The sequence below is a fragment of the Rosa chinensis genome, chromosome 1, assembly GCF_002994745.2.
Source record: "Rosa chinensis cultivar Old Blush chromosome 1, RchiOBHm-V2, whole genome shotgun sequence".
In the NCBI taxonomy this organism is placed as follows: Eukaryota; Viridiplantae; Streptophyta; class Magnoliopsida; order Rosales; family Rosaceae; genus Rosa; species Rosa chinensis.
The window spans coordinates 1,424,445-1,446,412 of NC_037088.1; the positions used below are offsets into that span (position 1 = coordinate 1,424,445).

At 39.0% G+C, this 21,968-nt stretch overlaps 1 protein-coding gene across 1 annotated transcript; it reads left to right on the forward strand.

The window, feature by feature from the left end:
• Positions 1 to 12,396: 12,396 nt before the first annotated feature.
• Positions 12,397 to 16,217, forward strand: LOC121051035. Its single transcript, XM_040512864.1, has 5 exons — positions 12,397 to 13,813; positions 13,905 to 14,612; positions 14,710 to 15,496; positions 15,581 to 15,658; positions 15,779 to 16,217. The coding sequence occupies exons 1-2, from the start codon at positions 12,436 to 12,438 to the stop codon at positions 14,228 to 14,230; spliced, it is 1,704 nt and encodes a 567-aa protein (XP_040368798.1). The 5' UTR covers positions 12,397 to 12,435; the 3' UTR covers positions 14,231 to 14,612; positions 14,710 to 15,496; positions 15,581 to 15,658; positions 15,779 to 16,217.
• The last annotated feature ends 5,751 nt before the right edge of the window (positions 16,218 to 21,968 follow it).

Sequence of the window (21,968 nt, forward strand, 5' to 3'; positions counted from 1 at the left end):
TTTGATTATTCAAAACTTCTGATCTGTGACAACTGACTAGCTTTGATTATTCATGAATCATCCAAATGACAAGTCGCCGAAAATAAAAACGACAGTCATTCATTGAAGATAAGGAACCAAAGATAAAAAAACGAAAATTCCACAGAAGACTCTTCGTTCATTGAATGATAAGGAAAAAAACAAAGAGAGAAAAACCAAGTTGATGTTCCATTTCATTTATAATTGCATTTTGCTATTGTACGTACTGATGGGTAAACACGCGGAAGTAGTGTTTATTTATGATCTGGAGAAGTTGAGAACAAGTTGATCGATTATAATGTGCACAAATGTCTGGGCTCTGGACATAGCACTGCAACAAATGTCTGGATTGCTAGCTGAAATCGATGTGGAGATCTATCCACATATCTTCTGGTCTCCAATCAAATTTCTATTTTTTTTATCTTCCGTTTGGGAACCAATCAAACACTGCCTAACTAAATTAAATTAGTAAATATGCGCTTTCTATGTGATGACTGTTGGCCCCTACTGTTCTTTTGATTTAGCCAGGTCCTTATGAGTTATGAATCCTATTGAACACTCCTGAATCACTCCACCCAAAGTGCTAAATGATACTGATATATGCGGGATCATGCATTAATGGTGCGATCTACCAATGATGGATTGCACTCTCCTAAATGCAACCACTCTCATGTTAAAAAAATTAAATAAATTAATAAATAATCATAATAATACAACCACTCTAGGTAAATACCTCTACCTAAAAATACTTTTATAGTCTATATATACTTTGAGTATAAACGATTTTAAGTGCAAAAATAATTAAAGTTCCATGGATCTTTTTACCTTCACAACAGAGTTCGAATGTTTGTTATTCAACTATATATATTAGGAGTCGACAAATCTTCTCTTAGGATAATGCTTTGCATATTTTGATTCGATCGAGAAATTTTTTACCTATATATTCTCGAACAAGGAAAATGATCCAATTAATGACTCCAAAAGAATTAAACAAGGAGTCATATGAGGTGAAAATCTCATAACGGTTCTTCTGTAGAATGGCAATAAGGGTGACTTATCTGTCAACTTTTCCACTGTCTCACTTTATCTTATATGTGTAAAGTTGCCAAAGTACGCTTAACGTACCTCTGGATTTGAAATCACTACTCAAGTATATGGCCATAATTTACAAGAACATTTTTGTAGTCTTAGTAAGAGGGGGAAGGGTTAAAGATTTACCATGTGTGACATTAAACATTGTTTGAGGAACCCTAGAGCGATGTAGAGGATCGCCAATAAGGGTGTTCTAGTGCGTTGTAGATTCTTATCCAAGACTTGTATTATTTGATAAAACCATGCGAATCGCTAGAAACTTGTGAAGTGTATAGCTAACTCAATAACAAAAATTTTGTAAGGGAACTGGAGTAAGGCTATCATGAGACAAAAAATTTTCTTTAAATAATAATTAATGTTACTTTTGTTTATGGGAGAGGGTAAAGAATTGAGTTAGGATTAGGTTAGATCAAGGGTTCAATTTTTCTTTAACACAATTCCCTTTTTATGTAATATATATATATATATATATATATATATTTATATATATACAGGGTTGATCACAAGCGGACGTCCTCACTATCGCTAAAGTGCGGACGTCGACGTTGCAGTAGCTTTCAGGAGGCACGGCGGCACGAGGCTTGCCGGACGGAGGCTGGAGGCATCCTAGACTGCTTCTGGGCAGCGATCGAGGTCAGGAGATTGAAGTTTAAGGTTTCTGGGCAGCGACCTCACCTGCAACTGTAAATTCTGGGCAGCGCTACAAACTCGTCGCCGGCGACTCCACCCTACTGCAGACTGGCTTCTCAGACCCCTGGCCTTCATCAGGCAAGCTGCGCCATGCCATCGATGCTTGATTGAGGCCGGAGGAGCGACGTCCGCACTTTTTCTGGGTTGCGGACATCCGCTCTCGAACGGCTCTATATATATATATATATATATATATATATATATATATATATATATATAGACACACACACACACACACATACATACAAGAACGATCTAGAGCGGACGTCCGCAACCCAGAAAAAGTGCGGACATCCCTCCTCCAGCATCGAGAAGGCGGCGATGGTTGCGCTGCAGTTACCGGACAAAGGCTGTAGACATCCCAGACGGCATAGCCATCAACGCGAAGGCGAAGGCGAAGGTGATCAGATTCTCAGCGATGCGCGGCGAGCTCGCCAGAAACCATGGAAGCACCATCAAGGTTGACTTCGAACCCTTCATCGGCAGGTCTAGCAGCAAGAAGAGGGTCGACATCATGGAGTGGTTCCGTCCGGCACGAGCAGCACTGCACGTCGGCGCCTAATCCAGCCCTGATGAGTGATGTCTGCACTTTTTCTGGGTTGCGGACGTCCGCTCTAGAATCGCTCTGTGTGTGTGTGTGTGTGTGTGTAGAGAGCGGTTCCAAAGAGGACGTCCACAACCCAGAAAAAGTGCGGACGTCTGGGATTTCTCCACGATCAAAATCCGACGTCGGCTTGCCTCTTGCTGGACGAAAACCAAGGGAATTCCAGACCAGTTTGCAGTGAAGACTAAGGCCAAGAGATGGAGGTCGGAGGTCTGGGCAGCGTGGTCGACTGCAAAATGGTAGTCTGATCAAGGTCGACTGGAAAGTGGTAGCCGGCGAGTCCACTCGACTGCAAACTGGTTCAGGATGTCCAGAGAATTCGTCCGGCAACCGCAGCGCAGCCATCGCCGCCTACTCAATCTGATGAAAATATGTTGTGAAGGAAAATGAACACGTCAGTATTTTTTTTTATCTAAAAACTCATCAGTATTTGATATATGCAAGTTGATGCAACTCAACTAGACATTATTAATAATACATTATCTCAGTGACCATGGGAAACAACATATATATGCATAACTCTGAAGTAAGTGACTATCAATTAAGTCTATGATATTCATTAATCTTTCACAGTTTTACAAAAGAATAATAGACTATGATGATCTTATGCAAGAATTATCTATAAAAACATATCAGCCAAATTGATAACCGTTTTGCTTAATGTTTTTTGAAATCTGTAAACTAAATGTGGCATGATAAGAATTGTATTTATGAAAATTAGTTAGGGACCGACTAGCTAGTTAGCTAATTAATTAATTGGGGAAATGCTCATTTACCCAATTTTAGTTTAAAATTTGCCCATTTGCTCCACTAACAGTTTTTTAACCCCATTTACCCAAAACACTCTAAGGGATTATTTCCCCTTTACCCAATTAATTCGTTTTTTTATACTTTTTATTTATTTTTGGGACTTTTTTGCCCTCTCCTTCTTTCTCACTTAGAGGGAGAAGTCATCCTCCACCTTGTCGGACTTCGGTGACAGTGGCCGGCCGCCGACTCCGGTGACCGGAATCCGGCGACCGGTGACCGGAATCCTGAATCCGGCTACTGGACTGGTGTCGGATTCCGGTGTCTGAATTTATTGCCCCCTAGTAATGTTATTATTGCCCCCCAATACTCATATTATTGCCTCCCAAAAATCATATTGTTGCCTCCAATAATCATATTATTTCCGTCCAGTGAATTGTATAAACTCCCAAAACCAAAATGAACACACTACAGACACAATTGATCATATTATCGCCCCCCAGTAATCATATTATTGCCCCCCAATACGCATATTATTGTCTCCTAATAATCATATTATTGTCTCCAATAATCATATTATTTCCGTCCAGTGAATTGTATAAGGGCTAAATACTAGTTAGTACCCTGTGGTTTAGGTCCAAAATCAATTCAGTCCCTGGACTTCTAATTTCATCAAAAACACCCATGTACTTTCAATTTTAATCTAATAGGTCCAATTCATTAATATTCTATTATGAGTTCAAATTATAGTTGGATTATTTGTTGAAAAACTATTTATTTTTATTAGTAGGACTCACTCCTAAATTGACTATGCAGACCACCTTGACACCACATCATAAAAGATAGGCCATATATGAGTCACATTAACAAATTAAATAACTCAATTGTCGGAAAACTAACAAATTGGACCTATTAGATCAAAATTGAAAGTGCAGGGGTATTTTTGATGAAATTAGAAGTTCAGGGACGGAATTGATTTTGGACCTAAACCACAGGGTAGTAATTTGTATTTAGCCCATTGTATAAACTCTCAAAATCAAAATGAATACACTACAGACACAATTGATCATATTATTGCCCCCCAGTAATCATATTATTGCCCCCCAATACACATATTATTGCCTTCTAATAATCATATTATTGCTCTCAAGTGAACCAAAATGAATACACTAAAAACACAATTGATCAATTTATATGTTCAATTGTACACGTTAACTTTTTTTTCCTTCACCATTCTCGGAGTTCACACTATAAAAAAAAAATGATCTGGGCACCCATAAATTGCTCTAGGCACCAGATCAGAATGACTGGGGACGAAGAAACTCAATATCGGACCGGCAGATCTTGCAGCTTTGGGCCGACGAGCTCGTCTCCTGCGGCTTCTTCCTCCACCGCACCACTGCCAACCTCAACCACCTTACGTCTTCGTCGCCGTCGGGTTCCCCAAGGAAGACCCGGCCAAGATTCGGATCGCGAAACAGATCCGAGTTGGCCCAAAATCCGCCGGAAAGGTTTCGTCACCGTCATCGACTCGCCGGGCGACGACTTCTGCAGCGAAGTCTTCACCGCCCTGGATCGGATTCTTGTGCTCCGACGCTCCAACGAGGAGGTGGAGGTGAGAGAGAGAGAGAGAGAGAGAGAGAGAGAGAGAGAGAGAGAGAGAGAGAGAGAGAGAGAGAGAGAGAGAGAGAGAGAGAGAGAGAGAGAGAGAGAGAGAGAGAGAGAGAGAGAGAGAGAGAGAGAGAATTTTGTAGTTTAATAATTTGATTGGGGGTAAAAATGTCACTTGAGTTTAAATTGGGTAAATGGGGTCAAAAAACTTTTAGTGGAGCAAGTGGACATTTTTTATGTTAAAATTGGGTAAGTGGTCACGACTCCTAATTAATTTGTATATCAGTTTGATTTACTTATTCATTGAATTATTTACACAATCACTTGTGCTCAATTTTCAATAGATCTAAATCTAATGTGGAAGAATAACGAGACAAATAAGTTATTTTTTACTGTTTGATTAGATCGAAAGACAGTTAAACACAAGTGAATAAACAACTAATTGAGCAGGGAAATATGACTCATTTGTATATATAGATAAGAACATTAGTTAAGTTGTTGCTTTCTGGGATCAAGCTTGGCGCTAACAAGCTCCAAAAGAAATGATGTGCCAAGACTGTCGAGGGGCCGAGTGAACCCTATGCTGGACATGAACCCTCCCGCAGTTACTTTGACCTTAACCACACTGCTTTTATCGTAATCACTTCTTCACCAGCATCATCACCAGCGGGTAATATCTGCAGCCCAGAATTCATATATTATCTAATATAAAGATCAGATCAGATATCAGATCGAGTTGGAATCAAGAGGAAGCTAGCTTGTGCAGCTGTGCTCGCTTGCCCCATTTTTGCTACAATGGTTTTCTTTGTGCATGTTTGTACGTATTTATAGAGGGACTAGTAGAGAGTACGACAAATATTTCCCCTTTTTTAATTTTTATTTTTTCTGGAAATAGACAAATGTTTTCCTCAACAGTAGTAACATTTATAGGCGATGTAGTCATCTAACTACGTTTCTGGGTCAAAGACTTGCAATCAATTTTTTTCTTTTTGGCAATGAAAGAGATTGAATTAGTAACAAGTATAATATGGTTGACTCTAGTGTATAATTGTCGCGCGACCTCACATGCAGGATTATTATTGTTTCCAACAACTACGGACGGTATAAATATGCAAATTGCATGTGTTATAGCTTGAAGTAGAGTGCATAATTGTATTCGTTCAAGTCTTTTCATATTTATCAATGACCATTGTAGTAAATTACAGTACTGGCAAAATTGATTATATACACTAATTGAAATCAATGTGTATAAATTTGATAGTCACAGGGTTGAGGGCAGCCGCACTAGCACTAATATTAGTGTGAGAAACCCAATAGCTACCCTATACTCAAAGATTTAATTTCCATTCCATTTGAGAGGATGACCTTTGGTCTCTCCCCACTAATAGAAAAATCAGTGTGAATTTTTCTGTGAGACCCATCACTATTAGCCAAATACCTATTTAGAATAGTTTCTCCATAAAGAAATTAAAGTCTGTGTGAATTGTTATGCGGGACCCACCACATTTTATCTGACATAATTAATTTATTATTAAATTTTTAATTATGTTATAAAATGAGATAACTTACTTGTTAGAAAGTAAAGAATATGAAGAGAGAATAATAGATGGGGGAAAGATGTGTGTCTTCTCATTCTGTTACTTGATGATCACACTAACTTGGTGATCACTCATATGGTAACTTGGTGATCACTCATGAGATGACTTGGTGATCACTCCCAAGGTTACTTGGTGACCACTCTTAAGGTTTTTTGGTGATCACTTACAAGCTTCCTTGATTTACATAATGGACTCTAACTAATGAGTATTACATGGTGACCAAAAATAATTATGTGGGCGCCATATAATTGTAGTATTTACAACACTCCCCTTAGATATCCACCAATTAATTTTGGTGTTGGACAAGCTTATTGTCACCTCTTTAAAACCTTGTCAGGTAGCAAAAACCTAGTGAGAAAAAATAACCTTGGTCGAAAGAAAAAGAGTACAACTAGGGCTGTCAATGGGTCGTGTCGGGTTGGGTTTGTATCAGGTCAAGGTATCTGTCGTATTGTAAGATATAAACTCAAACCCAACCCATTTAATAATTGTGTCAAAAATTTAAACCCAAACCCAACCTATGTATTAAATGGGTTACCAGTTTCCAACCCGCTTAACCCATTTAATAAATAGGTCGTGTCTTGTTAGACAAACCCATTTAAGCGTTAACAATGGGACCCATTTAACTAAAAAAATGCATAAATTGATTAAATTCACTAAAAACTCCACAAGACGAAAAATATAAATAATTATATATAATTCATAAATAATTAAATCCAATAATTAAAAAGCGAAATATTTTAAATTGTCTAATCCTATGATCAAATACTCCGAACGTCCAAAATTTCAAGAAGCAACATAGCACAATCGGGTTATACTGGTTCACTTCGTGTTGGCTGGTTGACTCGTGGCCGACCCATTTATTAAATGGGTCATGGCGGGTTGACCCACCACCGACCCGCTTTTTAATCGTGCGGGTTCAACCTGCTTTATTTCATGCAGGTTTCGAATCGTGTTATCGGGTCGTGTTGGAATTGACAGCCCTAAGTACAACGCGCATATGTCCTATTGAGAATGATTTTGAGTGCTCACCCTGATTGGAATCTCCCCCTGATCACAGCATGCATCTTCTGGTAGCTTGAAAAGTCGATGCATTTCGATGCCTTTCACTAACTTCTGAAAGGTACATTTTGGTAGAAATTTGGTGAAGAGATCCGCCAAGTTGACATTTGATCAAATTTTTCTAACTTCAACTTCTTGATGCTTCTGAAGCTCATGAATGTAGGAGAACTTTGGTGCAATATGTTTTGTTCTATCTCCTTTGATGAATCCTCCTTGAATTTGAGCTATACACGCTGCATTATCTTCGTCTAAGATTGTAGGAGTGTCTGTTATTGATGATAGACTGCATGTGCTTTGAATATGACGAATCATCAATCTCAACCAAATGCATTCTCGGCTAGCTTCGTGAAGTGCAAGAATTTCTTAGTGATTGGAGGAAGAAGCCACTAGTGATTGCTTCGTCGACCTCCATGAAATTGCTTATCTTCACAAATAAAAACATAACCTATTTGAGAATGACCTTTGTGTGGATCAGAGAGAAATCCAGCATTTGCATATCCAACAATACTCGGACTATAGGTGGATTTACATGTATAAAATAAACTCATGTCCGTTGTACCACGAAGGTAGCGCAAAATATGTTTTACACCATTCCAAGGAGCAATGTTGGAGCAGAGCTACATCTTGCTAATAAATTGACTGCAAATCAATATTTGGTCTAGTGCACTGTGCCAAATAAAGCAGGATACCTACAGCATTGAGATATAGTACTTCTGGACCAAGGATAATTTCTCCTTCTTGTCTTGGACGGAATGGATATTTCTCAACATCAAGACACCAAATGACCATTGGGGTGCTTAGTGGATAGGCTTTGTCTATGACAAATCTTTTCAAAACTTTTTCAGCATAAGCTGATTGATGGACAAGAATCCCTCTAGCAAAATGCTCGATCTGCAGGCCGAGGCAAAATTTTATTTTCCCAAGGTTTTTATTTCAAATTCTTTCTTCAAATATTCAGCAGTTATTGTGAGCTCTTCAGGACTACTCCCAATTAAATTCATGTCATCGACATAGACTGCCACAATTGCGAAACCAGAATTTGATTTTTTTATAAACATGCAAGGACATATAGGATCATTAACATATCCTTCCTTAATCAAGTACTCACTGAGACAGTTGTACCACATTCGTCCGGATTGTTTCAATCTATATAATGATTGTCTAATTTAATTGAGTACATGTTGTGTGATTTTGTAGCTGCTTCAGGCAACTTAAGTCTTTCTGAGACTTTCATGTATATATCAGTATCTAACTCCCTGTATAGATATGCGGTAACAACATTCATAAGTCGCATATCAATTTTCTCTGAAACTACTAAACTTATTAGATACCGGAATGTAATAACATCCATAACGGGGGAATAAGTTTCATCATAATCAATCCTAGGCTTTTGTGAAAAACTTTGTATAACAAGGCGTTCTTTATATCTTGCAATCTCATTTTTCTCATTGCGCTTTTTCGTAAATACCCATTTGTAACCGAAAGGGTTCACATTGGGTTGTGTTTGGACTACTAGTCCAAAAACACTACACTTTTTCAGAGAATTTAGTTTTGTTTGGATTGCAACTTTCTACTTGAGCCAATCATATCTACATTCATCGACAGAGCGAGATTCAAAGTCATCGCTTTTTACGATCTCAGTAGCTACTGCAAATGAAAATACATCATCGACGATCGTTTCTCTTTGATCCCACAATTCATTGGTGTGCACATAGTTTATGAAAATTTCCTTATTATCAGGTACCTGAGCCTCTTCAGGGGCTTGTGTCTCATCATGGACACTCTGCTCTTTTGTAATTACAGAATCATGAATTGTATATCGGACATCAACATTTTCAAAAGCGATGTCATTATGATTTAGATGTACGTGCCTTTAATTTCACTTTTCTAGGAACTAAATCTTTTGAACTTACAGGTCTGCCACGCTTCAGGCGTGCAAAAAATGGCTCATTGGCCGCCACATTATTTTGTCCAATTGGGACAACAATCCTCCCTGGTGCATTAGCCGCTGAGATGTGTGATCTTATTACATTTGCTATATTAGTAAATGCATGAGGCATTGTGTTAGCAATATCTTGAAGATGGAGGATCCTTCGCACTTTATTTTCACTTTGTGAGGTACGAGGATCAAAGTGAGAAATAGTGGGTACGTTCTTCAGAAATAGTCTTTTCTCCCCCCTAACAGGGGGAATAATGTTTCATCAAAGTGACAATCTGCAAATCGTGCAGTAAAGATATCACCTCTCAGAGGTTCTAGATATCTAATGATAGATGGGAAATCAAAACCAACATAGATTTCCATCCTCCGTTGAGGACCCATTTTAGTACCTTGTAGTGGTGCAATAGGCACATAAACAGTACAACCAAAAACACTTAGATGGGAGATATTGGGATGATTCCCAAAAACAAGCTGTAATGGGGAATATTGATGGTTGGCTATGGGCTTCAACCGAATTAATGATACCGCATACAAAATGACATGTCCCCATGCATAAGTCAACAATTTTGTTCTCATTAATAAAGTGCACTTAATTATCTGCAGGTGCTTAATATAAGATTCTGCAAAGCCATTTTGTGTATGAACATGAGGGACTGTATGCTCAACCTCAATTCCCAAAGACATGCAATAATCATCAAATGCTTGAGATGTAAATTCATCAGCATTATCTAATCAAATTGATTTGATAGAATAATCTGGGAACTATGCTCGTAATTTAATTATCTGAGCAAGAAGCTTGGCAAATACCATATTACGTGTTGACAATAGATAAAATTGTGACCATCTTGTAGAGGCATCAATCAAGACCATAAAATACTGAAATGATTAGCAAGATAGTTGTATAGGCCCACAAATGTCCCATTGAATTCTTTATAAAAATGATGGGGATCCGAATTAATATCAATCTTTGCAAAAGATGGCTTAATCATCAACTTTCCTTGTGATCATGCTTTACAAGGATTGTTGCTTGGAAAAATAATATTCTTATTCAACAATGGGTGTCCATTAGAATTTGTAATGATCCTATGCATCATGGTGGATCCGGGGTGACCCAAACGGTCATGCCAAAGCATAAATGTATGTTGATCAGTGAGCTTCTGGTTCACGACATGGTATGCCTCAATTGACTTAATGGTTGTATAATACAAACTGGATGAGAGGGAAACCAATCTTTCTAAGATACACATTTGGCTGTAAGTATTGGAATTAATGCAAATATATTCCACACTGTTCTCATTTGTAGTTTCTATGTGGTACCTATTCAAGCATATATCTTTAAAACTCAACATATTCCTTCTAGATTTGGAGGAATATAATGCCTCTTGAATGGATAATTGAGTACCATTTGGCAACTGAATATGAGCTCTTTGGGAGCCTTCAATTAGGTATGCAGGACTTGAAATGGTTGTCACTTTAGCTCTTGTCAAACTTAAATTGGAGAAATATTTTCGATCTCGAAGGATCGCGTGCGTGGTCGCACTGTTTGCAAGACATATATCTTCTCCATCTATCCTGAGTTGAGAGCATCTATTTTTCATATTCATTCTTGAATATGAATAAGCTATATATGTACTTGAAGTTTCAGGTTCGAGACTTTATTATTAGGACTTTTGGTCATATATTAAGCTTGCATTTTATGAAAACAATAAAAAATATGTTGTTGATTGAAAAGACATCTGATGCAACGCATTTTTGCAAAGTGTGTGTATTTTTTTTTTAGGATTAATTCCAGAATACCCACTTCAACTTTGGGACAATCTTCATTTTAGTCCATGTTCTTTTAATTTCATCAGCTATACCCCTGTGCTTCCAAAATTAATCAACCGTGTGCGATTTTGTTAATTCCGTCCAAAGATTCCGTCAACTGATGACGTGGCAGGAAGGGGGATGCAAAAATTTGAAAATACCCTTTTAGACTATTTTCCCTCCTTTTGGCATGCATGCCCAAAAAAGTTTTCACCCCCCCCCCCCTCCAGCTCTGCGTCCATCCCCAAAAACCTAAACTCTTATCCATTACGCTCCCATTACCACTAATTCAGTCTAAATTCTTGACTCCTATCCATTACGGTCCCATTACGGTCCTGAAAATTTGAAAACCCAACTGAACCTGGATTTCGTCTTCCATTATAGCTCCATCTTCAGACTACCTATCCCAATCTCTAGTTTGAGGTTGAAAGCACATGGCTGGTAATGAGATTGAAGAGTGGGTACCGAGAACGGAAGAAGGAGGTGATGAAATCCCCAATTATGGTGGGTTTCGGTTTACCTCATATTTTGTGTAAGAAATCGATTAATGGTTTAAGGGTTTAGCTTGGTTGATAAGGGTTGAGATTTAAGGTTTCATATTTTAGAACTTTGGTTTTGAATGTCGGGTTTTGAGGATTTCAAAAATTTTCATTTGGGGGTTTCGATGAACAATGAGATGTAGGGTTTAGGAGCTTATTATTTTGGTGGTTTCGAGTTATGCCTGGGGTGATGTTTGTGTTAGTGGCTCTGCACTTTGGTTTATATATGTATATATTGAATCTGGGAATGTAGGGTTTCTTTATTAATAATTTGTATTCTTGAGTTCATTACTTACCGAAATTGTGATTAAAGTAAGATTCATACTTAGTGATGTTTGTGTTAGTGGCTCTACACTTTGGTTTATATATGTATATATTGAATCTGGGTTTGGTGGGATGTAGGGTTTCTTTATTGAAAGTTTGTCTTCTTGTGTTTATTACTTAGGGAAATTGTGATTAAAATAGGATCCATTAAAGTATGAAATATCACTGCTGCCTAGCTATCTGCATGTGGACCTTGTTGGGTAGCTAAAATACTACCGTTTGTGTCTTGTTCTATTTAATATTCTGTCTATCAAAGATGTGCTGTTGTGGTCCAAAAGGACTATACTTTTGTTGTTATTTGCGGAATAAATGGCTTTTAGTGTTGTCGGGTTAAAGTTTGGATAAGGATGCTAACTGTTGATTTATGTTTGTCCTGCAGTGCATCCTGAGTTATTCACAATCAAGATGTACCATGGTGGAATTATTAGGGAGAATAAATATGTAGGAGGAAAGATCAGCTACTATGATAATGTGGACAAGGACAAGATGTCCCTAATTGAGGTGGATTCTATGGTGAGAGGGGTAGACCCTGTGTATGCTGGAAAGAGGATAGACTACTGGTATTCAATAGGGAGTGAAGATGATGCTCTGACCAAGCTTTCCATAGACTTCGATGCCATACAAATGTGTTGTTGTGTACCTCAAATCAGGTTGGTAATTATCTACTTAGATAATTTAGATCTTCATGGTGACTACCAATCTGATACAGATGATGTAGAGATGTTTGATAATGAACCAACTGCATGGGGGTATAGTCAAGCTGGTTCATCAGGGGTGTTGATTGAAGAACTTCATGATTCACCAAGGAGGAAATGCTCTGTAAAGATCGAAGAGTTGCCAGATTCATCTAAAAAGAAGCCTGAAGTTTTGAAAGGAGATCCAAAGTTAGGGAGAAGGGTTAAAGTATGTGTAAACAAAAAAAAGGCTGTGGGAATTGTGATTAGAGAGGTGGAAGAAGAGGTTCCAACTCAAGCAAGCAAGGCTCTAATGTGTGACAGCAAAGACAAAGGTAACCAGAAAGTTGATTTTGAGCAAGAACAAGAAGATTATAAAGCTGAGATTTTTGAAGACTTAGTAGACATAGATGTGATCAGTGAAGATGATGCTAGTGAAGATGCAGACTATGAACCCTGTAGGGATGATGAAGACTATGCTAACTATGGTGTTGATGATGACTGGTTGGATTATGTGGAATGTGAAGAGAATGAAGAGACTGTTGAAATTCATGAGGAAGCTACTGCATCTGTAGGAACCAGTGCTGCAAAGAGGAAGGGAAAGAAGAAAAAGCAAGCTAGTGTTGGAACAAATGTTGATATAGATGAGAACATAGAGGTTGAAGATAATGAGCCAATGTATGGGGCTCTGGATTCTGATGAAGAAGGGATTGGACATGAAGCAAACTCAGATGATGAGGGAGATGATATGCAGAGGTTTCCAGAGTTCAACCCCAAGACAGACATGGGGAACCCTCAGTTTTGTAAGGGTATGAGGTTTGCATCTGCTAAGATACTGAGAGCTGCTGTAAGAGAAAAGGCAATACAAAAGGGTTGGGAGGCTATGTTTGTGAAGAGTGATAGAGTAAGAGTGAGGGTGATTTGTAAAGTAGAAAACTGCCCTTTCGAGCTGTATGCCTCTAAGATGCAGCATGAAGACACTCTAATGATCAAGACATACAATGCTGAACACAAATGTGCAAGAGTGCTAGATAATAGCATGGTTAGGACCCCTTATCTGACTGAAAAGTTTATTGATCAGATAAAGCTCAACCCTGATTGGTCTACAGGTTATTTCTCCAAGACTGATCAATTTATTTCAATGCCATAACTACTAAGCTTTATTTACAACTAATGCCTTCTCCCGTTTTTGTGCCACAGATTCTCTAGCCCAAACTATGTCAGCAAAAGTGCAGGCAAGAGTCTCAATTCAGCAAGCATATAGAACCAAGAAGGCTGCATTGAGTATACTTGAGCGCTCACATGCAGAACAGTATTCCAGGGTCAAGGACTACACAGCAAAGTTGAAGAGGGTTGATCCAAACACGACTGTGGACATTAAGTGTGACTTCAACAACCCTGGCCAGCAACTAGTTTTCAAGAGGATGTATGTGTGTCTTGGTGCACTGAAGATGGGATTTAAAGCAGGTTGTAGGTCATTGATAGGACTAGATGGTTGTCATCTGAAGAGTCCTTATGGAGGCTAGCTTTTGTCAGCTGTTGGAGTGGATGCTAACAATAGTACTTGGGTAGTGGGTTATGCAATGGTGGAGCAAGAGTGTAAGGATAGTTGGATATGGTTTCTAGAGTTGTTGGCTAATGACTTGGACATTAAGAGTGATGGAGCTGGGTGGACCTTTATATCTGATAAGCAAAAGGACCTGCTACCAGCATTTGAGGTGGTTTTGCCAAGTGCAGAGCACAGGTTCTGTGTTAGGCATTTATGGACGAATTTCAACAAGAAGTTTCCAGGGAAAGCATTGAAGGACCAACTATGGGCTATTGCTAAGTCAACCACAATGGCTTACTTTACCAAGGAAATGGTCCTAATGAACCAAATGGAGCCAGGGGCTTATAACTATCTAACAGGTTTGTAATGCTTTCTTTATTGTCACTTCACTTCACTTTATATTCTTGTCATTGAATTTTTGGCTTACATTAACTACCAATGTTGTGTGTTTTGTAGAGCTTGAAAGACCAGCAAAGCACTGGTCTAGGTCACATTTCAACACAGTGCTTAAATGTGACATTCTGCTCAACAACCTCAGTGAAAGCTTTAATGCCTTCATACTGCCTGCAAGAGTCAAACCTGTTATCAGCATGTTTGAGGAAATAAGGATCAAGTTGATGAAGAGGATTCACATTAGGAGGGACAAGATGATGAAGGTTCAAGATCCAATCTGCCCCAAACCAAGAGAAATATTGGAGAAGAACAAAGTGAAAGCTGCCACAGACTGCATTCCATATGGTTCAAGTAGCCCAAAAATCGAAGTGGAAAGTATTGGAGGAGCTAGATATATAGTTGATATTGAGAGGAGGAGTTGTGCTTGTAGGAGATGGGATTTGAGTGGGATCCCTTGCAAACATGTTGTATCTGCCATCCACTTCATGAGGGAAAAACCTGAGGATTATGTACACCCTTGCTACTGGACAAAGACATACTTGCCACTTACTCAAACACCATCAGCCCTGTAAATGGAATGGATCTTTGGGAACGGTCTAATGATGCTGCAATTCTTCCTCCTCAGTATAATAGACAACCTGGTAGGCCAAAAACCAAGAGAATTAAGTATGCTTAAGAGAAAGCTACTGAGGGAACAAAGCTCGGAAGGGTCCAGAAATCATTGAAGTGCAGCAGATATGGGATTTTGGGGCACAATGTCAAGACCTGTCATAGGCACTTGCCACCTATGGAGAAGATAAGCAAAAAAAGGAAGCTAGACAGTGGAAAGGACACCACTAATCAATTCAAGGTATTTAAAGTTTAGGATATGTTTGCATTCTATGGTTCAATTTGCATTATATTTATAATTTGACAACTGTACTTTTGAATGTAGGCTAAGGGTACCAAAAAGCCTCCTCTGACAAAGAATGAGCTTAGGGACAAAGTTATACAGAAAGCAGAAAAGATGAAGGTAATTTGTTGGGACTGTGTGTTGGAATTATTCTATATTTTGGTTATTGTGGTTTCTATAAATTGTAGTTGCTGCTGAAAATGCAAGGTTTCTAATTTGTGCTTTAATGTCTCATTGTAGAATAAGAGGGATGCACATAAGGCAGCAACAAAAGCTGCTGCAAAAACAACCACTACTAAAGCAACAACAAAGTCGAGCACTGCTTCAACCACTACACAAGCTGCTAGAGCAAACAGTAAAGCTTCTACCTCTGCAAAGTCTTCAACACCAACAACATCACAGAGGATTAGAGCTGGAAAGGAGGCATGAAAATAGACCTAGGAGGCTAAGATTAGCAAGCCAGGTTATTTTATATTGATTGATGAAATGTTGCATTATTTTGTGCAACCTTGTGCTATGTCACAAGGTTGCTGGGTCTAATCTTTTGTTATGATGATTAGAGCTAATCTGGACAAAGCAACTATTTCTAACTTTTTTGTTGTTGTTTTGATGCGAAACAGTGAAATGCATCTTATTGGTTGCTAATTCTTAAGACAATGTCAGTATTACTCCTATTATTAATGAAGAGCAGGTTGTGTTATTTTACTACTTTTTAAACTCTATCTTTGGTTATTACAATAGTGCAGTGTTCATATGCCCAGTTTAACCCACAAAAGATGAAGTTTTCTTCCTTTTATTTGATTATGTAATAGAGGAAGCTTTTTGGAGGGACAAAAGTTCGGTTGTATTTGAATAGTAGGATGTTTTTTACTTTTATTGGTAAAAAAAATATAAATTGTCCATTTTAACTCTTCTTGTGGGCCCGTTTCAGCATCCCCCCTCCTGCCACGTCATCAGTTGACAGAATCTTTGGACGGAATTAACAAAATCAGACACGGTTGATTAATTTTGGAAGCACAGGGGTATAGCTGATGAAATTAAAAGAACAGGGACTAAAATGAAGATTGTCCCAAAGTTGAAGTGGGTAATCTAGAATTAATCCTTTTTTATCTTCCGACAGTGGTTAATTATTCTTGAAATGATAATACGGTACTTATTAAACAGTTCATTGGCAATCAAAATCACATATTTCCAATATGCTTAGAAATTATTACTCCCCTGATGTTATTCCTTCCTGGTTTTTGATATCAAGAAGCCACGACTGTTGGCGTCCTCTGTTTCAAGAAAAACAGCTTCATCCATTGGTGTTGAAGCTGCTGAAGTAATCTCAAGTGCCTTTTCGCTCTATTCTTCTGTTTCTACCGCTTGGCACTCTTGAGCTGCCACTGGCAGGGCGTATTTCGCTAGAAAAACATACACCATATTATAGGTGGTATCTACCACTTCCTCTTTTTCCATATTGTCGTCCAGGTCCAGCTTAGGTTCATCTGCTGGGATGTTCAGGTCCGACTCTTCTCTGAACTTCTTAGCGACGTAGGCCACAAGTGACTACTCTTCTAGAAGAGCCAAGGTCTGATTCAGCTTGGGAACCTCAGCGGGTTGCACCACTCTTGGTGGGTCTTGCCTCTGCTCCATTGCCGGATTGTTTTCTGAGGTTTGAACAGCTACGCTTTGTATCCTCTTATGCCTCCACTACAGGTACTCATAATTGCTACCCTTGCTCCCCAGTCTTTCAAAGACTAAAGGCTTAGGGTTAGGTTCCTCACGAAACAACCTGGTTTCTTGCCGATGAGGTCTCCTTCTCTAAGGTTGATGGGGAAGTGGTCTTCCCACCCTCAGAGATTCTGCAAAAATGCTAGGTTTGGGTACTCCAGGTGCAGGCCTAAGACGCTACTCATAGGCTTTGGTTGTGATGAGTGGTTTGGCTGCTAAGGCCTCCATTTGTCTTCGATATTGCACCGGAGATTTGGTCAACTGAGATGGTTTGATCAAGCCTTAGTCCAAAGCTTCTGAGGTTCACTTTGCCTCCCCAAATCAGCGTTGGAGATTTCTTTCCCGTGAGAGGTTGACCTGCACATCCTTGCCCTTCTTCCTTGTATACCATTGCCCCTCTTTGATGATGGAGGTGGAGGCTGGTGGAATATAAGGCTTGGTGAGGACATCCATTTGCCCACGCTCACCTTGAGGTTCCTTCTTCTTCTCATCTTCTGCGACCCTTAACTTCTTGAACATGTTTGAATCCTTGGGAGAGCTAGCCTCCCCTGTTCCACTTTTCCCTTTAGGGCTAAAAGGCTGGAAGTTTCTAGAAGGTGAACCAATCTTGACTGGTGGGAACAGGCCAAAGCGAAGAGTCTGTTTGACTTCTTCATGTGACACTTTAATGCCACACTTTTCTTTGCACCGCGAACATAACACGACAGGTGAAGCCTTCGCCACAGACTTGGACTTCTTCGCCGACTCCCCCTTGTCCTCTTCCCCTACCTAACCTTTAGTTGTAAGGTCAAGAGTCAGCTTTCGCTGGTCCTTCTTGTTCCAGGACACATCCACCATGTTAATCCCAGTATCTGGGAAAGGGTTTAAATTAACCAAAGCCGCTGAAGTAGTTAGTAATTCCACCTGGAGGCTGCCATTGTTCAACCAAACCTGAATTTGGTCCTTCAGCTTGACGCATTCAGCCGTATTATGGTTCCACAAATGTGGAACTTGCAGTATTTCTTCAGTTTCAATTGATATGCTCTAGGGAAGGGACCAAAATTGGTCTTAACCATTTTTGCGGCTATCATCTCACCTAGGATGCACTTTATTCGCATCATATGTATAGGTAGGGAATTTAGGTTTGGTGAACGTCACCAACTTGAGCTTGACGGGTTCCTTACTAAGTTTAAGCTATTTAAGCACAAAGCCATTTTTCCCTGTCAGCTCGAATTTAGAAACATCACCTTCTTCAGCTTCTTCCTCATCGAGATTTGCCTCCTCGCTCTGATAATAGGGATCAAAGATGGTTGGCTGATAGCTCATGGCAACCACTGTCCTGTGCTTCCTTGGAACGTATGTCCCCTTAGAGACATTCTTCCTTGCATCTATCTCTCTGAGGAGGTGTTCAAAGCTAGCTACCTACTTCTGTGATCAACTCTCCTATAGAACTTAATTAACAGGTTTCCATGCTACTTCTTACGTTGGCGTGGGTCTAAACCTTTGGTTGCCAGCTTAACTAATTCCTTTTCAGGCAGCACGACATTCAGCTCCGCCTTCTGAATCTGGAAACGCTGGAGGTAAACCACAACAGATTCAGTTGGCTGTTGGGCCATTTGAGTGAGAGAGGCCAGATCAACCTCGGGCTCTATAGCTCCAAAGGTCTCCCTGAAGAGCTTCTCCATTGTGGGCCAGTCAGGCACTGATCCCGGTTTCAACTTAGAGAACCAAGTAAACCCAGCCACAGACAAGGAAGTGGCAAAGATTTTGCACTTCAGGCTGTAGTCATTCTAGTATTGGCCGCATTGAACCCTAAACCTGGCCAAGTGAGTTGCAGCACTTTTAGCGTCTTCCCCCGAGAAAGTCGAGAATATGATATTCTTATACCCCTTAGGATAGGGTGCCAACATGATATGTAGGGGGAAGGGTCCCTGAGGGGTCTCTGAGTAACAACCCTGATCATCTCCTCCACTTCTTCTTTTCTTATATAACCTAGACCAAGAGGGGGAGGAGCTGCCACTATAGACTGCTGAACCAACTGTAGGGCAGGAGGCACTGAGTATTGACTGGTGTCCCTCCTATTCGAATGACATGGGGTCCAGACGAAGGCTGCAGGGTAGGAGTTGAAACAAATTGGTCTTTCACCAAGGCAATGATTTTGACCGGGTTTGTGACGACCTAAAATTTTTAAACATTTTCTGAAAAAAATAATAAGTTTAATTTTATTGTGCTAAACTATTTGTTTAAATATTGTTTTTATATATATATATATATATATATCTATATATATATATCTATATATATAGTATAGAGTTGAATTTTATTTATTTGGGTTGGGGTTTGATTTTGGGTGGGGGTTAGTTCACATTGTTGAATACTCTGAGTCACCTTCGTGGTAAAATACATGGTATGGGACATGTAGGTTCAGTTTATTTTACAATGTGGATTATCGGGAATAGATAATAGTTGCATCCATTCATTATTGCTATTCTAACTATGATCTTCACAGAGGTTTCATTCTCCTACTGGGCAACGTATGCTCACCCCTTTTTATCATTTTGCAGGTGACAAATAAATAAGTTTGAAGTTATTTTACTGCAAGGGTGTTTTTAATAATGTAATATACATGTGTGTTTTTGTTAATCATGTTTGGGTCCTAGACAAGAACTTGGATTATAGTTGACCTTTTGTTGTAAATGTTGTTGTAAACCCCTCTTGTAATAAAGGTTGTGTTTCAATTTCGAAAACTTGTCTAGTATCGTTCTTTTCCAATTATTCGTATTTCGATTTTGGAAATTTATTTCCATGATTGGAATATAAGTCGCATCTAAAAAAAAAAAAAAATTTGGATGTGACAAGTTGGTATCAGAGCAATAGGTTTAATTAGTATCCTTTAGGATTGTTGACATTGGATAGAAATTTGTATTCTCTTTATTCCTTTTGTTTTTAGAGACTGTAAACTGATTCCTTTATGTTGTGTTATAGGATGGATAGAGTCTACTCATCCGATAGCCTTGGACCCTTTGAAGCCACCAGAAATGAGGTTCGACCGTTAAATCCCGACACCTATGAACTACAATTGGATTTTCGTGCCGAAAGACTCGTGAGACAACTGATTAGAAAGACCATATTTTTCAGATCTACATACTCTTACCAATTGCAGCGGAATATGGTCAAGTATAACCTTAGGAGCCAACTTCGCACTGTCAACCTTGGGATAGCTGCTACTGCTAATGACTATTACTATAATATGTTAAGGGACCAAGTAGTAGCTCTATGGCATCTTGGAAGTTCACCTGAAAATCCTATGATAATACCACCATCATCATCAGAGTCTAATATGAGTGAGAGTAGTAATGATAATAATGATAGTACTGATGATGGGAGTAGCTCGATGGGGGACTATCTTGAGGCTATTCTAGTTGTTAGCTCCCCAGAACCTTATGAGGAAGAGGAAGTTTAAAATGCTATGCTGAGTGATTATGTTCTATGGTGTAGAATAAATAACCATGGGTGTGTTTATTAGCTTTTGTATAAAGGTGTGCTACTGTTGTTTAAAGTTTTGTAAAATATAGTCTGTAGATACGTGTTTTTACTTTCAAAACTTTGTAAAGTTTTAATGTAATATATGTTATGTTTATCCTTCTCTCTCTTATGTGTTTAATCTTTGTCTCATACTTGAAAGTTTTGTTTACTACATGTTAGATTAATTAAATTTTATAAACGCATAATGAAAATTATATGATTGTTTTGTTTTAAACCAAAAGAATGGCAGAAGAACAACATAAGGGTGAGGTTAGTAGTAACATGGAAGTCATAGCTGCTATTCAAGATATGGCAAGTGCAATAAGGGAAAATCGCAATGGTAATCATCAAGAAGGTAATGAAGAACGAGTTATGAGAATACAAGGTGAATTTCGTAAGGCCCGACCTCCTATATTCAAGGGTACCTTAGATCCCATGATAGCTGAAGAATGGTTGAGACAAATGAAGAGAACCTTGAATAATCAAAAAGTGCCAGAAGATTTGAAAGTAATTATTTCATGTACTTACTTGGAAGGTGCAGCTTATCACTGGTGGGAATCAGTTCTTGCTACTCCAGACACTGAAATTACAACCTGGGATGTATTTGAAGTTATTTTTCTTGAGAAATATTTCCCAGACACAGTAAAGCAAGCCAAGGCAAAAGAGTTTATGTTTCTATCTAAAGGGGAAATGACAGTAGCTGAATACCAAGGTAGATTTGAGGAACTTATGCGGTTTGCTCCAGGTATTATTCCCAATGAGGCTACTAAAGCAAAGAAATTTGAGGAAGGACTTAATCCTGAGATTAGGGAGAAAGTATCAATTCTAAAGTTATTGAAATATTCAGAAGTGGTAGACCGAGCACTTATTGCTGAACGTAGTATTCAAGAAACAAAAAGGGTTTGGAATTCTGGGAGTACTAGTGGACAGTTCAAACGTCAGAATTTCGGACCTTCCAGAAATAATTTCCAGAGATCATACAAATCTTTTGGGACATCTCCATATACAAAATTCTGTTACTACTGCAGAGGACCGGGACATCTTCAGAGGGATTGTCCACTCATACAATCAAACCAAGTTCCATATGCACAATTTCGTCCAAATCAGCAACCTCAGTTTCGTGCTCCACAACTCCAGTTTCGTCCTCAGCAGCAGCAGGGTTATGCACCACAACAACAGTATCGGGCACCTTTTCAACCACAGCAGAATTGGC